Source organism: Anolis sagrei, chromosome 13 (genome assembly GCF_037176765.1).
Source record: "Anolis sagrei isolate rAnoSag1 chromosome 13, rAnoSag1.mat, whole genome shotgun sequence".
Lineage (NCBI taxonomy): Eukaryota > Metazoa > Chordata > Lepidosauria > Squamata > Dactyloidae > Anolis > Anolis sagrei.
The window spans coordinates 12,922,771-12,940,318 of NC_090033.1; the positions used below are offsets into that span (position 1 = coordinate 12,922,771).

The window sequence follows — 17,548 nt, forward strand, 5'->3', positions numbered from 1 at the left end:
TGCGCTACTGGGGACTCCTTAAAACAACACATGGGTCTGTATTGTCTTCTCCGTTGGATAGACCCTACTAGCGAACCCCAATGGTATAAAACCAATTGAATCCATTAGTTAGATAGGCCGGCCATAGCTGGGGGATTTGGGTCTGCGATTTCGGCCATTTTCTCCAAGCCACCCAAACATCTTTGACACAGTTGAACATCTGAATAGCAGGCGTAGCTATTTCACAACGATTGTGATCCATGACTCCTCTTCTAATACATGAATAATCACCGATGGCTTTGTGTAAGAGGCGGAAACAATTTCGCCAACCAGTAGGCAGTCCCAAGAAGCATGACAATACAAAAACAACACAAAGCTAAACAGATATTCTGGTTGAAGCAACTGGTAGTCCATCCTGCATATAAGTTCCAGCGGTGGTAGGTTCTCCTTATTCCATCGGGGACATGGAGAACTTGTATCCCATCTTACTTTGGGCAGGAAGAATGGCAGCCATTAGCTTACTCGTACTAATCGCCTGGGCAATTTACTACGATCGGTCCAAGACGACAATGGCCCCCGGATTTGACCATCCATGGAAGCTTCGAACCCTTCACTGCTTACTTATTATGACAATGACACTGGTAAGTTGGGAGTTTACAAGAGAATGGTGGGATGTGGATTAGTTTGTGGAGCAGTCAGGGTTGGGAGGACAATGGCTTTATCAACAAGCACCTTGGTCTCCCTACGGATGTCCCGCTCCTCAAACACTCTCTGCTTCATTCGGAAGAACGCTGCACTTGCAGAGCTCAGGTGATGTTGTATTTCAGTGTCAATGTTGACTTTTGTGAACGTCTGTAGACAGTCCACGTTTTGAAGGCTTATAGCAGGGTTGAGAGGAGAATATCAACAAGCACCTTGGTATCTCTATGGATGTCCCGGTCGTCAAACACTCTCTGCTTCATTCTGAAGAATGCTGCACTTGCAGAGCTCAGGCGGTGTTGCATTTCAGTGTCAATGTTTACTTTTGTGGATGTCTGTAGACAGTCCACATTTTGAAGGCTTATAGCAGGGTTGAGAGGAGAATGGCTCTATCAACAAGCACCTTGGTCTCCCTATGGATGTCCCGGTCCTCCAACACTCTCTGCTTCATTCGGAAGAACGCTGCTCTTGCAGAGCTCAGGTGGTGTTGTATTTCAGTGTCAATGTTGACTTTTGGGAGAGGTGGCTGCCAAGGGAGCGGAAATGGTCAACGTTTTCTTCCTATGGATGTCCCAGTCCTCAAACACTCTCTGCTTCATTCAGAAGAACGCTGCACTTGCAGAGCTCAGGCGGTGTTGCATTTCAGTGTCAATGTTGACTTTTGTAGACGTCTGTAGACAGTCCACGTTTTGAAGGCTTATAGCAGGAGTGAGAGGACAATGGCTTTATCAACAAGCACCTTGGTCTCCTACAGATGTCCCGCTCCTCAAACACTCTCTGCTTCATTTGGAAGAACGCTGCACTTGCAGAGCTCTGGCAGTGTTGCATTTCAGTGTCAATGTTGACTTTTGTGGACATCTGTAGACAGTCCACGTTTTGAAGGCTTATAGCAGGTTTGAGAGGAGAATGGCTTTATCAACAAGCACCTTGGTATCCCTACGGATGTCCCGGTCGTCAAACACTCTCTGCTTCATTTGGAAGAACGCTGCACTTGCAGAGCTCTGGCGGTGTTGTATTTCAGTGTCAATGTTGACTTTTGCGGTCGTCTGTAGACAGTCCACATTTTGAAGGCTTATAGCAGGGTTGAGAGGAGAATGGCTTTATCAACAAGCACCTTGGTCTCCCTATGGATGTCCCAGTCTTCAAACACTCTCTGCTTCATTCGGAAGAACGCTGCACTTGCAGAGCTCAGGTGGTGTTGTATTTCAGTGTCAATGTTGACTTTTGTGGAGAGGTGGCAGCCAAGGGAGCGGAAATGGTCAACATTTTCTCCCTATGGATGTCCCAGTCCTCAAACACTCTCTGCTTCATTCGGAAGAACGCTGCACTTGCAGAGCTCTGGTGGTGTTGCATTTCAGTGTCAATGCTGACTTTTGTGGACGTCTGTAGACAGTCCACATTTTGAAGGATTATAGCAGTTTTGAGAGGAGAATGGCTTTATAAACAATCACCTTGGTATCCCTACGGATGTCCCGGTCATCAAACACTCTCTGCTTCATTCGGAAGAATGTTGCACTTGCAGAGCTCTGGTGGTGTTGCATTTCAGTGTCAATGTTGACTTTTGGGGACGTCTGTATACAGTCCACGTTTTGAAGGCTTATAGCAGGAGTGAGAGGAGAATGGCTTTATCAACAAGCACCTTGGTCTCCTACAGATGTCCCGCTCCTCAAACACTCTCTGCTTCATTCGGAAGAACGCTGCACTTGCAGAGCTCTGATGGTGTTGCATTTCAGTGTCAATGTTGACTTTTGTGGACATCTGTAGACAGTCCACATTTTGAAGGCTTATAGCAGGGTTGAGAGGAGAATGGCTTTATCAACAAGCACCTTGGTCTCCCTACGGATATCCCGGTCCTCAAATGCTCTCTGCTTCATTTGGAAGAACGCTGCACTTGCAGAGCTCAGGTGGTGTTGTATTTCAGTGTCAATGTTGACTTTTGTGGAGAGGTGGCTGCCAAGGGAGCGGAAATGGTCAACATTTTCTTCCTATGGATATCCCAGTCCTCAAACACTCTCTGTTTCATTAGGAAGAATGCTGCACTTGCAGAGCTCTGGCAGTGTTGCATTTCAGTGTCAATGTTGACTTTTGTGGACGTCTGTAGACAGTCCACGTTTTGAAGGCTTATCGCAGGTTTGAGAGGAGAATGGCTTTATAAACAATCACCTTGGTATCCCTACGGAAACACTCTCTGCTTCATTCAGAAGAATGCTGCACTTGCAGAGCTTGGATGTCATATGCAACTCCTGGAACGATTCCATCAGCGCTGGCTTCGAAAAATCCTGCAAATCTCTTGGGAAGACAGGCGGACAAATGTCAGTGTGCTGGAAGAAGCAAAGACCACCAGCACTGAAGCGATGGTCCTCCGCCATCAACTTCGCTGGACTGGCCACACTTTCCGAATGCCCAAAGATCACCGTCTCCCAAAGCAGTTGCTCTACTCCGAACTCAAGAATGAGAAACGTAATGTTGGTGGACAGGGAAAGAGATTGAAAGATGGGCTTAAAGCCACCCTCAAAAACTGTGGAATAGACACCGAGAACTGGGAAGCCCTGGCCCTTGAGTGCTCTAACTGGAGGTCAGCTGTGACCAGCAGTAGTGCAGAATTCGAAGAGGCACGAATAGGAGTCAAAAGGGAGAAACGTGCCAAGAGGAAGATACATCAAGCCAATCCCAACCAGGACCTCCTTCCATCTGGAAACCAATGTTCTCACTATCGGAGAACATCTGGCTCAAGAATAGGGCTCCACAGCTATCTACGTACCCTCCACCAAGACACCACATCTGGAGGACCATCATCCTCAAGTGACGAGGGATCACCTAAGTAATTTTCTGGGGATACAGAAATTCGAAATAGGCTCTGGATTGGTCAAACGGGTGGTGGTTGGTCAGCCTACCAAATATGTCGAGAGCGGTGAAGCTAGACATCAGATCAGGGCAGATGGTGAACTCCAAAGAGCTAAAGATATCATAGGGCAATAGAATTGGAAGAGACCACAAGGACTATCCAGTCCAGTTACAAGATTACATGGAGGACTTCAAGGAATGAAAGAAGTGGTAAGGTGCATCTATATGGTGGAATTAATGCCGTTTGGTTCTATTGAACAGCCATCTACTGCCGTTTGGTCCTATTGAACAGCCATCGGCTCAATACTATGGAATGTTGGGAGTCATAGCTTGGTGAGGCCAAGAAGTCTCAAGACCTTGTAGGACTACGAATCATCCCAGGACATTTGGATCTTGGGCTACAGTTTGGAGACTTTGTTTTTGTGAGACATCCTGCAGCTCGTTTTGCGAGAGTCGCAACCAATTCAACAATAGTTTGTGGCAACCACACAAAGTTTCTGGAGTAGACCAATTGCTTTCAATTGCACAATGAAAGGGAAAATCACACTTCCAAACCAGGAACAGATTCCAAAATTTTGTTGCGTAGCGCTATCCATCCAAAGATCGTCGTCCCGTCTTTCATTTGATGTTGTTCTTCCAAACAGGGCAAGATCCTCGAATGGTTGGGCCTCTGCAAACAAATCAACTTTACCCGTTTCATGTTGAATCTCAAGATCGCAAAGCTACATCCCAGCCTCTCCACCAAGGACCTTTGTTTCGATGGAGTGCCGGTTCGGATCTACCAGCCGAAAGCTCCCTCTGCTGGCCGAAGGAAAGGATTCGTGTTCTTCCACGGGGGAGCCGGAATGATGGGAAGCATTGGTAAGAGATGACCGGCCATTCTGTGTCCTCTTCCCTGGGAATAATGATGCATCTACACTGTTGAAATAGTGCAGTTTAGTGCCATGGCTTTGTGTAATAGATACCTAGGAGTGATTGTTTTACAAGGCTTTCCCTCCCAAAGAGTAGAAGGGTGAAAATGGCATAGAATCCATTCTGTTTTCACTTTGGTTTTGTTCTGTTTTCATTTCAGAAGGAAAGCAAAACAAAAGCAGAACAAAAACAATGAAAACAGAAACAAAACCAGGACAAAACCAGAGTGAAAACAGAAGGAAAGCAAAATAAAAACAGAACAAAAACAAAATTAAAACAGAGCAGAACAAAAACAGAACGAAAACAGAACAAAAACAATGAAAATAGAACGAAACCAGAACAAAACCAGAGCTGCAACAGAAGGAAAGCAAAACAAAAACAGGACAGAAACAATGAAAACAGAAACAAAACCAGGACAAAACCAGAGTGAAAACAAAAGGAAAGCAAAATAAAAACAGAACCAAAACAGAACAAAAGCAGAACAAAATGAAAATGAAAACAGAATGAAAACAGAACAAAAACGAAATGAAAGCAAAACAAAAACGAAATGAAAGCAAAACAAAAACAGAACAAAAACAAAATAAAAATAGGAAACCAGAACAAAAACATTTTCACTCTGGTTTCGTTCTGTTTTCGTTCTGTTTTCATTGTTTTTGTTCCGTTTTTGTTTTGCTTTCCTTCTGCTTTCACTCTGGTTTTCTTTGGGTTTTGTTCTGTTTTCATTGTTTTTGTTCTGTTTTTGTTTTGCTTTTTTTGTTTTTACTCTGGTTTTGTTCTGTTTTTGTTTCTGTTTTCATTGTTTTTGTTTTGCTTTTCTTCTGTTTTCACTCTGGTTTTGTCCTGGTTTCGTTTCTGTTTTCATTGTTTTTGTTCTGCTTTTGTTTTGCTTTCCTTCTGTTTTCACTCTGTTTTCGTTCTGTTTTCATTTTGGTTTTGTTCTGTTTTTATTTTGCTTTCCTTCTGTTTCAGCTCTAGTTTTGCTCTCATTTTATTCTGTTTTCATTGTTTTTTGTTCTGTTTTTGTTTTGCTTTTCTTCTGTTTTCTCTCGTTTTATCCTGGTTTTGTTCTGTTTTCATTGTTTTTGTTCTGGTTTTGTTCTGTTTTCATTGTTCTTGTTCTGTTTTTGTTTTGCTTTTCTTCTGTTTTCACTCTGGTTTTGTCCTGGTTTCGTTTCTGTTTTCATTGTTTTTGTTCTGCTTTTTGTTTTGCTTTCCTTCTGCTTTCACTCTGGTTTTGTTCTGTTTTCATTGTTCTAGTTCTGTTTTTGTTCTGCTTTTTTCACTCTGTTTTTGTTCTGTTTTCATTGTTTTTGTTCTGGTTTTGTTCTGTTTTCATTGTTTTTGTTCTGTTTTTGTTTTGCTTTTCTTCTGTTTTCACTCTGGTTTTGTCTTGGTTTAGTTTCTGTTTTCATTGTTTTTGTTCTGCTTTTGTTTTGCTTTCCTTCTGCTTTCACTCTGGTTTTGTTCTGTTTTCATTGTTCTTGTTCTGTTTTTGTTCTGCTTTTTTCACTCTGGTTTTGATCTGTTTTCATTGTTTTTGTTCTGCTTTTGTTTTGTTTTCCTTCTGCTTTCACTCTGGTTTTGTTCTGTTTTCATTGTACTTGTTCTGTTTTTGTTCTGTTTTCATTGTTTTTGTTCTGTTTTTGTTCTGCTTTTCTTCTGTTTTCACTCTGGTTTTGTCTTGGTTTAGTTTCTGTTTTCATTGTTTTTGTTCTGCTTTTGTTTTGCTTTCCTTCTGCTTTCACTCTGGTTTTGTTCTGTTTTCATTGTTCTTGTTCTGTTTTTGTTCTGCTTTTTTCACTCTGGTTTTGATCTGTTTTCATTGTTTTTGTTCTGCTTTTCTTCTGTTTTCATTGTTTTTGTTCTGTTTTTGTTTTGCTTTTCTTCTGTTTTCACTCTGGTTTTGTCCTGGTTTAGTTTCTGTTTTCATTGTTTTTGTTCTGCTTTTTGTTTTGCTTTCCTTCTGCTTTCACTCTGGTTTTGTTCTGTTTTCATTGTTCTTGTTCTGTTTTTGTTCTGCTTTTTTCACTCTGGTTTTGTTCTGGTTTTGTTCTGTTTTCATTGTTTTTGTTCTGCTTTTGTTTTGCTTTCCTTCTGTTTTCACTCTGGTTTTGTTCTGGTTTTGTTCTGTTTTCATTGTTCTTGTTCTGTTTTTGTTCTGCTTTTTTCACTCTGGTTTTGTTCTGGTTTCATTCTGTTTTCATTGTTTTGGTTTTGTTTTGCTTTTCTTTTGTTTTCACTCTGGTTTTGTTCTGGTTTTGTTTTTTGTTTTCATTGTTCTTGTTCTGTTTTTGTTTTGCTTTCCTCCTGTTTTCACTGGTTTTGTCCTGGTTTTGTTCTGTTTTCATTGTTTTTGTTCTGCTTTTTTCACTCTGGTTTTGTTTTGGTTTTGTTCTGTTTTCATTGTTTTTGTTCTGGTTTTGTTCTGTTTTCATTGTTTTTGTTCTGTTTTTGTTTTGCTTTTCTTCTGTTTTCACTCTGGTTTTGTCCTGGTTGAGTTTCTGTTTTCATTGTTTTTGTTCTGCTTTTTGTTTTGCTTTCCTTCTGCTTTCACTCTGGTTTTGTTCTGTTTTCATTGTTCTTGTTCTGTTTTTGTTCTGCTTTTTTCACTCTGGTTTTGTTCTGTTTTCATTGTTTTTGTTCTGGATTTGTTCTGTTTCATTGTTTTTGTTCTGTTTTTGTTTTGCTTTTCTTCTGTTTTCACTCTGGTTTTGTTCTGGTTTCATTGTTTTTGTTCTGGATTTGTTCTGTTTCATTGTTTTTGTTCTGTTTTTGTTTTGCTTTTCTTCTGTTTTCACTCTGGTTTTGTTCTGGTTTCATTGTTTTTGTTCTGGTTTTGTTCTGTTTTCATTGTTTTTGTTCTGTTTTTGTTTTGCTTTTCTTCTGTTTTCACTCTGGTTTTGTCCTGGTTTAGTTTCTGTTTTCATTGTGTTTGTTCTGCTTTTGTTTTGCTTTCCTTCTGCTTTCACTCTGGTTTTGTTCTGTTTTCATTGTTCTTGTTCTGTTTTTGTTCTGCTTTTTTCACTCTGGTTTTGTCCTGTTTTCATTGTTTTTGTTCTGCTTTTGTTTTGTTTTCCTTCTGCTTTCACTCTGGTTTTGTTCTGTTTTCATTGTACTTCTTCTGTTTTTGTTCTGCTTTTTTCACTCTGGTTTTGTTCTGTTTTCATTGTTTTTGTTCTGGTTTTGTTCTGTTTTCATTGTTTTTGTTCTGGTTTTGTTCTGTTTTCATTGTTTTGTTCTGTTTTTGTTCTGCTTTTCTTTTGTTTTGACTTTGTTTTTGTTCTGGTTTTGTTCTGTTTTTGTTCTTTTTGTTCTGGTTTTGTTCTGTTTTCATTGTTTTTATTTTGCCTTTATTCTGTTTTCACTCTGATTTTGTCCTGGTTTCATTTTGTTTTTGTTCTGTTTTTGTTTTGCTTTCCTTCTGTTTCAACTCTGGTTTTGTTCTGGTTTCGTTCTATTTTCAGGTGCTCCCGCCTTTCCCCCATTCTATTTTTGGGAATATTCCAAATCCCGAATCCGAATGCCCCCCCCCCCCCCCCATAATCTCCCAAAAGCAGAATGGAGAGCACCTGAAATTTGAAGCAGAAACAGATCTAAAACAGAATGGATTCACACATACTAAAGAGTGCTGGTGCCTTGCTCAACTACAACTCCCATAAAATGTTGCTGTGGCAGTTCAAGTAGAATCATAGCAGTGAAATCCACACCCACTCACTTTGTAAGCGCATTATAATGTTGGTCAAGATTTCTTCCTTTTTGGCCACCTAACCCCCTGTTTCTTCTCCCATAGATTACTACCAAGACGTTTGCTCTAAACTTGCCAAGGACAGCCAAGCAGTGCTTGTATCTGTGGGGTAAGTGAATCCAAACAACACACATTTTGCACTGGCTTCTTGTATAACTTGATGGATTTGCCTTGCCATGTACTTCCACAACTAGCAGTCAACTTATATCTATTGGAATATCACGAGAGTGAGTCGCTTTTGTAAAGGACACTAGCATCGAATCCTGCTCATGGTTCTTCTCATGAAACTACACATCATAGAATCATAGAATCAAAGAGTTGGAAGAGACCTCATGGGCCATCCAGTCCAACCCCATTCTGCCAAGAAGCAGGAATATTGCATTCAAATCACCCCTGACAGATGGCCATCCAGCCTCTGCTTAAAAGCTTCCAAAGAAGGAGCCTCCACCACACTCCGGGGCAGAGAGTTCCACTGCTGAACGGCTCTCACAGTCAGGAAGTTCTTCCTCATGTTCAGATGGAATCTCCTCTCTTGTAGTTTGAAGCCATTGTTCCATTGCGTCCTAGTCTCCAAGGAAGCAGAAAACAAGCTTGCTCCCTCCTCCCTGTGGCTTCCTCTCACATATTTATACATGGCTATCATATCTCCTCTCAGCCTTCTCTTCTTCAGGCTAAACATGCCCAGTTCCCTAAGCCGCTCCTCATAGGGCTTGTTCTCCAGACCCTTGATCATTTTAGTCGCCCTCCTCTGGACACATTCCAGCTTGTCAATATCTCTCTTGAATTGTGGTGCCCAGAATTGGACACAATATTCCAGATGTGGTCTAACCAAAGCAGAATAGAGGGGTAGCATGACTTCCTTAGATCTAGACACTAGGCTCCTCTTGATGCAGGCCAAAATCCCATTGGCTTTTTTTGCCGCCACATCACATTGTTGGCTCATGTTTAACTTGTTGTCCACGAGGACTCCAAGATCTTTTTCACACGTACTGCTCTCGAGCCAGGCATTGTCCCCCATTCTGTATCTTTGCATTTCATTTTTTTTTGCCAAAGTGGAGTATCTTACATTTGTCACTGTTGAACTTCATTTTGTTAAGATCGTTTTGAATTCTGCTCCTGTCCTCTGGAGTATTGGCTATCCCTCCCAATTTGGTGTCATCTGCAAACTTGATGATCCTGCCTTCTAGCCCTTCATCTAAGTCATTAATCAAGATGTTGAACAGGACCGGGCCCAGGACGGAACCCTGCGGCACTCCACTTGTCACTTCTTTCCACTTCTTTCCTTTCCAGGATACTTCAGGAAGGAAGCATAGCCTTTAATGTAGAATCTAAATGGTAGAAATGTGTAGCACATTAAGGACACCTGGGTTTAGCCATGGGGAGCCTTTATGCCAGCATAGTATTGAGTCACAGCAGTTGAAGTGTAGATGCACGCTAAGGCGCTACAATTTCACAATGCACATACATGTCAAGACTAGTAGGAGTCATGCCACTGGGGAACAAACGGGAATATGTGTCGGTTGTGCATATATAACTCTTAATGTGTCACCAGGAAAGAGTGTGAGTTATTATCCCAGACTCAATTGGCACGCAAGCCTTGATGTTATAGGTGATGATTACACTATGTAACACGTTTTTTTGCTCCTGGGTTATAACTGTCATTTCCTAATTGTTTCTATGGGAAAAGTTGATTCAATTGCCAAAACTTCCTTTTTGATGGAGGGACACCTTGCTATAGGACACTTCACTCTAGTCTTTCAATGAATATCTCAACTAATTCAACAAAAACAGTTATAACTACTACTAGCTGTACCTGCCACTCGTTGTTGTGGCCAACCTTCCCTCCATCTTTCTCCTTCTTTCTTTCCTTCCTTCTCTACCCCTTTCCTCCCTTCCCCTCCTTTCTTCTTTCTCTCCTTCCTTCCTTCCCTCCTTCTTCCCTTCCTTCCTTCCTTCCCTTTTTTCTTTCCTTCTCTCCTTCCTTCCTTCCCTCCTTCCTTCTTTCCTTTCTTCCTCTTCCCTTCCTCCCCCTTTTCTTTCTCTTTTTCTTTCCTTCCTTCTCTTCCTCTTCCCTTCTCTCCCTTCCTTCCTTCCTTCTCTTCCTCTTCCCTTCCTTCCCTTTTTTCTTTCCTTCTCTCCCTTCCTTCCTTCCTTCTCTTCCTCTTCCCTTCCTCCCCCTTTTCTTTTCCTTTTTCTTTCTCCCCTTCCTTCTCTTCCTCTTCCCTTCCTTCCCTTTTTTCTTTCCTTCTCTCCCTTCCTTCCTTCTCTTCCTATTCCCTTCCTCCCCCTTTTCTTTCCCCTTTCTTTCTCTCCTTCCTTCTCTTCCTCTTCCCTTCCTTTCTTCCCCTTTTCTTTCTTTCCTTCCTTCCTACCTTCTCTTCCTCTTCCCTTCCTCCTCCTTTCCTTTTTTCTTTCTCTCCTTCCTTCTCTTCCTCTTCCTTTTTTCCTTCCTTCCTTCCTTTCTTTTCTTCCTCTTCCCTTCCTCTCCCCTTTCTCCCTTTTCTTTCTCTCCTTCCTTCTCTTCCTCTTCCCTTCCTTTCTTCCCCTTTTCTTTCTTTCCTTCCTTCCTACCTTCTCTTCCTCTTCCCTTCCTCCTCCTTTCCTTTTTTCTTTCTCTCCTTCCTTCTCTTCCTCTCCCCTTCCTTTCTTCCCCTTTTCTTTCTTTCCTTCCTTCCTACCTTCCCTTCCTCTTCCCTTCCTCCTCCTTTCCCTTTTTCTTTCTCTCTTTCCTTCTCTGCCTCTTCCCTTCCTTCCTTCCCCTTTTACTTTCTTTCTCTCCCTTCCTTCCTTCCTTCCTTCCTTCTCTTTCTCTTCCCTTCCTTCCCCTGTTTTCTTTCCCTTCCTCTTTCTCTCCTTTCTTCTCTACCTATTCTTGGACTGCAGCTCCCAGCAGTCCTCTTGATCAATCTACCTATCTATCTCTCTACCTCTACCTCTATCTAATCTATCTATCTATCTGGAGGAATGCTGGGAGTTGCAGTCCAGGAATAGGAAATTGGAAATCTGCAGGGATTGGGATGCTCTCAAAGAAACCCAAGGAGAAGAAAGCTTGCATTTTGGAAGCAGTGCATTTGGATCATTTTCGTCCACTAAAGGGCCTGGTCTCGGGGATGCTGGGAGCTGTTGTTTTCACACATGCATTGTATCATCATTTTGCTTTTTTGGGATTTTACATTCTTTTTTGCTATATTTTGGGAGGGGTTTATGAGTGAGGGTCACTCGTCGGTCTGTTAGGGGTGTCGTGTCCAAATTTCGTGTCAATTCGTGTAACATATAATAGTTCTTCTTGAGGGGTCCCTTTCGAATCTATGATACTATATCTCTCTGTGTGTGAATCATATCTATCTATCTATCTATATGGCTGGATGGCTTTTTGCCAGGAGGGCTTATATTTTCTTGCCCTGGTGAAGGGAATTGGACTGGATGGCCTGAAGGCAGCATTTCTCAACCTGGGGATCTCTGGGGGGGGGGGGGGGTCATGAGGGGGTGTCAAAAGGATCACCAAAGATCATAAGAAAACACAGTATGTTCTGTTGGTCATGGGGGTTCTGTGTAGGAAGTTTGGTGGGGTGCAGAATGCTCTTTGATTGTAGCTGAACTATAAATCCCAGCAACCACAACTCCCAAATGTCAAGGTCTATTTTCCCCAAACCCCATCTGTGTTCATATTTGGGCATATGGAGTATTCGCACCAAGTTTGGTCCAGATCCATCATTGTTTGAGTCCACAGTCCTCTTTGGATGAAGGTGAACTATAACTCCAAAACTCAAGGCCAATGCCCACCAAAACCCTCCTAGTATTTTCTGTTGGTCTTGGAAGTCCTGTTTGCCAACTTTGGTTCAATTCTATCATTAGTGGAATTCAGAATGCTCTTTGATGGTAGGTGAACTATAAATCCCAGCAACCACAACTCCCAAATGTCAAGGTCTATTTCCCCCAAACCCCATCTGTGTTCATATTTGGGCATACCGAGTATTCACACCAAGTTTGGTCCAGATCCATCATTTGAGTCCACAGTGCTCTCTGGATGAAGTGAACTATAACTCCAAAACTAAAAGTCAGTGCCCACCAAACTCCTCCTAGTATTTCCTGTTGGTCTTGGAAGTCCTGTTTGCCAGGTTTGGTTCAATTCTATAATTAGTGGAATTCAGAATGCTCTTTGATAGTAGGTTAACTATAAATCCCAGCAGCTACAACTCCCAAATGTCAAGGTCTATTTCCCCCAAACCCCATCTGTGTTCATATTTGGGCATACGGAGTATTCGCACCAAGTTTGATCCAGATCCATCATTGTTTGAGTCCACAGTGCTTTCTGGATGAAGGTGAACTATAACTCAAAATGTCAAGGTCAATGCCCACCAAACCCCTCCTAGTATTTTCTGTTGGTCTTGGAAGTCCTGTTTGTCAAGTTTGGTTCAATTCTATCATTAGTGGAATTCAGAATGCTCTTTGATGGTAGGTGAACTATAAATCCCAGCAGCTACAACTCCCAAATGTCAAGGTCTATTTCCCCCAAACCCCATCTGTGTTCATATTTGGGCATACGGAGTATTCACACCAAGTTTGGTCCAGATCCATCATTGTATGAGTCCACAGTCCTCTTTGGATGAAGGTGAACTATAACTCCAAAACTCAAAGTCAGTGCCCACCAAACTCCTCCTAGTATTTTCTGTTGGTCTTGGAAGTCCTGTTTGCCAAGTTTGGTTCAATTCTATAATTAGTGGAATTCAGAATGCTCTTTGATGGTAGGTGAACTATAAATCCCAGCAACCACAACTCCCAAATGTCAAGGTCTATTTCCCCCAAATTCCATCTGTGTTCATATTTGGGCATACGGAGTATTCGCACCAAGTTTGGTCCAGATCCATCATTGTTTGAGTCCACAGTCATCTTTGGATGAAGGTGAACTATAACTCCAAAACTCAAGGTCAATGCCCACCAAACTCCTCCTAGTATTTTCTGTTGGTGTTGGAAGTCCTGTTAGCTAAGTTTGGTTCAATTCTATGATTAGTGGAATCCAGAATGCTCTTTGATGGTAGGTGAACTATAAATCCCAGCAACCACAACTCCCAAATGTCAAGGTCTATTTCCCCCAAATTCCATCTGTGTTCATATTTGGGCATACCGAGTATTCACACCAAGTTTGGTCCAGATCCATCATTTGAGTCCACAGTGCTCTCTGGATGAAGGTGAACTATAACTCCAAAACTCAAGGCCAATGCCCACCAAACCCCTCCTAGTATTTTCTGTTGGTCTTGGAAGTTCTGTTTGCCAAGTTTGTTTCAATTCTATCATTAGTGGAATTCAGAATGCTCTTTGATGGTAGGTGAACTATAAATCCCAGCAACCACAACTCCCAAATGTCAAGGTCTATTTCCCCCAAATTCCATCTGTGTTCATATTTGGGCATACCGAGTATTCGCACCAAGTTTGGTCCAGATCCATCATTTGAGTCCACAGTGCTCTCTGGATGAAGGTGAACTATAACTCCAAAACTCAAGGCCAATGCCCACCAAAACCCTCCTAGTATTTTCTGTTGGTCTTGGAAGTCCTGTTTGCCAAGTTTGGTTCAATTCCATTGTTAGTGGAATTCAGAATGCTCTTTGACGGATGGCAAACACTCTCTGCTTCATTCGGAAAAATGCTGCACTCGCAGAGCTCAGGTGGTGTTGAATATGATGGAAACTGTTGGTCGTAAACAAAGACACTCTTCGTTGAATGTCAGTTTGGGAATGGTTGGAAAGGTTTCGCAGATGATTAACTTTGTGTTTGTGTTACGACTCTCCAGGTATCGCCTCTCTCCCGAACATCCGTACCCCACACAGTGTGAGGACTGCCTCGCGGCGACGGTTCACTTCATGAAAAACGCCGAGATCTATGGGGTGGATCCTTCCCAGATCGTCATTGGCGGAGACAGCGCCGGAGGCAATTACGCCACTGCAATTGCCCAGAAATTGGTGGGGAGACCCGACCTTCCAAAACTGAGAGCTCAAGTCCTGATGTACGCGGGTACCCAAGCCATGGACTTCAACTTGCCTTCTTATCAGCAGAACGGCGCGATGCCGCTCTTGTTCCGGGACAGCGTGACTTTCTATGGCCTGAAATATTTCGGAAAGAGCACTTCTTTGTCCGACGACCTGCTGAGGGGTTCTCACGTGCCGGATGAAATGAGGCTGAAATGCAACAAGTGGATAAGCCTGGAGAACCTTCCGGAGAGATCTCTGCGCAGAGGCTATCAACAAATCCCAGAAGCTCCTTGCAAGCCCGAAGTGTACGAACAATTGCCGGAGATCCTTGACATCTCTTTCTCTAGCCTTTTTGCTGACGATGCCATCATTCGACAGCTTCCGGAGACTTTCATGGTGACTTGCGAATACGACGTGCTTCGGGACGACAGCTTGCTCTACAAGAAGCGCTTGGAGGACAACGGCGTCAAAGTCAGCTGGTTCCATTCAGAAAACGGGTTCCATGGCGTGATAAACTGCATTGACTTGTGGTTTCTCACATTCCCTGCTGGGATAGAAATCCTGGATCGTGTCACGGAATTTGTCCAGAGTTTATAAATGCTTTCTGCTGAAATTGTAACTCCATAGCGGCCACGAAGTTGTGTGTGTTTGGTGCCATTTCACATACATGTTTATTAGGGCTGGGCGGTTTCGTTTCGTTAATTCGTAATTCATTAAAAATTCGTTATTTTTTTGTTAACGAAGCGATAACGAACTGCAAAGAAGTATTAACGCCACCGAATGGGACCACCAAAAACTGTAAGGAACCTCCGACAATGCTAATTAAACTGCCACCATAATGTATAGAGACGCTGGTATTAAAGTCTCTGTTAGTCTCTGTTTGCGTTGTGAGGTAATTTTGGTAGAGTGGAATGCACCGAACATAAAATCAATGGAGCTGAGGCAGTTTTTAAAATAACAAAGAGAACAAGTTTATTGTTGAACAAAGCTTGTGGTTGCAATATAAAGATGTTCAGCTTGGCATATACTTGATGGTTACAATATGGAGAGGTTATGCTTGGCATATACTTGATGGTTACAATATGACTTGGTAGAGATATAATTCAGCCTTTGATGTTACAACTTTTAAACTCTTGCTCTGGTGAAGGTGTCTATTATTCAGTGTTCCCTGCTGTGAATATTCTCACTGTTTGATCTATACTGGATCAAATAATAGAACTCCAGTCTTCCACCGACTGGCAATCGTACAAAGCCTCTGATAGTTCTTTTTAACTAAAGAAATCTAACAAGGTTTTACCCTTCAGCTCCCTAGCTGAAGAAATATTCACGAACACTAAACTAACTCTACACTTCTTCACTCCTCAGAGTCTCTTCCCTGACTCTGCTATTCTCTCAGAGTCCCTATCTGACTCTGCTCTCTCTCAGGGTCTCTTCCTCCTGACTCAAACTTAACTGTCACTTTCAAACCTTTTTCTCTCTAAGCTCCTCCCACCTCCTCTTCGGCCTTGTTTCCATGGCAACATATCTCTCACAGCTGGGCCGCTCCACCCACAGGCAACCAATGTAAAACACAAATACAGATTTAAACACATTATAATAAACACTTCTGTACACGAACCATTCTGGAGCAACTTAAAAATGAAACGAATTTTTCAATTCGTTTCGTAAATGCTTCGTATTTCGTTATGTATTTGTTTCGTTATTGGATTGAGGTCGTTTCGTTATTATTTCCGCATGTCTGGGGCAAGTTTTATAGTTGTTTTTTGTTTAATTAGTGAAAAAAAATTGTAATATCACACCAACAGTCAACAACGGAGGGAGAGGGAAGCTTCAGAATTTTTTTTAGCGTATTGCGCGATCGCGGCCGCCATTAACGAATCGATTCGTTATTGTTTTGTTATTGTTTTGTAAATTTTTTTACCATTTACGAAATTTCGTAAATATCGAACTTTTTTTAAGGAAAATTTCGGAATTCTTTTAAATATCGAAACGCAAAAAACCCCAAAAAACGAATCGATTTTAGAAACAAATTTTTCCGTTGTTACCCAGGCCTAATGTTTATATATTGTGTCTTGGAGATTGTACGCACTCACATAGGCAACATCCAGGTGGTTTGCATCATGTATGATCTCCACATTGTTATGAACCCAAAGAGGTTCCTGTTCTTTGTGCAGAGTGTTCAAGGAATAGTAAGGTAGTTTAGATCAATGAGATACTTTAGAGACCAAATTTGGGTTTGACACTATTATTTAGGGCTGGGCGGTTTCGTTCGTTAATTTCGTAATTCGTTATTGATGCGTATTTAAATTAGCTTACGATCCGATATTGAGCCATTCAGGAGCAACTAAAAATCGAAACGAATTTTTCAATTCATTTCGTAATTGTTTCATAATTGGTTCGAAATCGTTTCGAAATCGTTTCGAAATTGTTTCGTTATTATTTCCGTATGTCTGGTGCAAGTTTTATAGTTGTTGTTTGTTTTATCAGTGATAAAAAAATAAATTATCACACCAACAGTCAACAACTAGGGCTGGTCAATTCGTTTCGTTAATTCGTAATTCGTTAAAAAATTCGTTAATTTTTGAATTACGAAACGATTACAAAACTTATTTTTAAACCTGGAAGTGTTTTTAAATATCGAAACGGCAGGCGCCAAAAAATTTTGTATTTCCGTCCATTTCGGAAATACGTAAGATGGCCGCCTGGCTTGCTGGGAGCTCTCCTCTCTCGGCGCTGGCTGAGCAAGCAAGAGGGCGAGCGAGAGGGCGAGCGTCGAGCGAGAGGGCGAGGGCGAGCGGCGAGCGAGAGGGCGAGCGAGAGGGCGAGCGGCGAGCGAGAGGGCGAGCGGCGAGCGAGCGGCGAGCGAGAGGGCCCGCCAGAGTGAGTGCCTGCCTTCCCTCAATAATAATTTCCCCTCCCTATTCTACAAAATTAATAATTAAATTTAAAAAATATTTAAAAAATATTGAAAAAAAAAGGGCGCCATCTTTACAAAATGTTTTGTAAATATTTACGAAATTTCGTAAATACCGAACTTTTTTTTTGGAAAATTTTGTAATTATTTTAAATATCGAAACAAAAAAACACCCCAATTACAAATCGATTTTAGAAACAAATTTTTGCGTTGTTACCCAGGCCTATCAACAACAGAGGGAGAGGGAAGCTTCAGAAGTCCCCCCTGTCCCATTTGGAGGGTTTTTTTAGTGTATTGCGCAATCGCGTCCGCCATTAACGAATCAATACGAAATTTACGAAATTTCGTAAATAACAAAAAAATTTAAAAGAAAAATTCGGAATTCTTTTAAAAAATGAAACGCAATGGACCCCCTAAAAACGAAACGAGTTTAGAAACAAATTTTTCCGTTGTTACCCAGGCCTACTATTCTTGTAACATTTATTGAAA

The 17,548-nt window shown here is 41.8% G+C and overlaps 1 protein-coding gene across 1 annotated transcript; it reads left to right on the forward strand.

Annotated features, from left to right (window-relative positions):
- The first annotated feature begins 335 nt into the window (after positions 1-335).
- Positions 336-14,851, forward strand: LOC132764926 (arylacetamide deacetylase-like 3). Its single transcript, XM_060759095.2, has 4 exons — positions 336-620; positions 4,167-4,383; positions 8,225-8,288; positions 13,968-14,851. The coding sequence occupies exons 1-4, from the start codon at positions 444-446 to the stop codon at positions 14,740-14,742; spliced, it is 1,233 nt and encodes a 410-aa protein (XP_060615078.2). The 5' UTR covers positions 336-443; the 3' UTR covers positions 14,743-14,851.
- Positions 14,852-17,548: the final 2,697 nt, after the last annotated feature.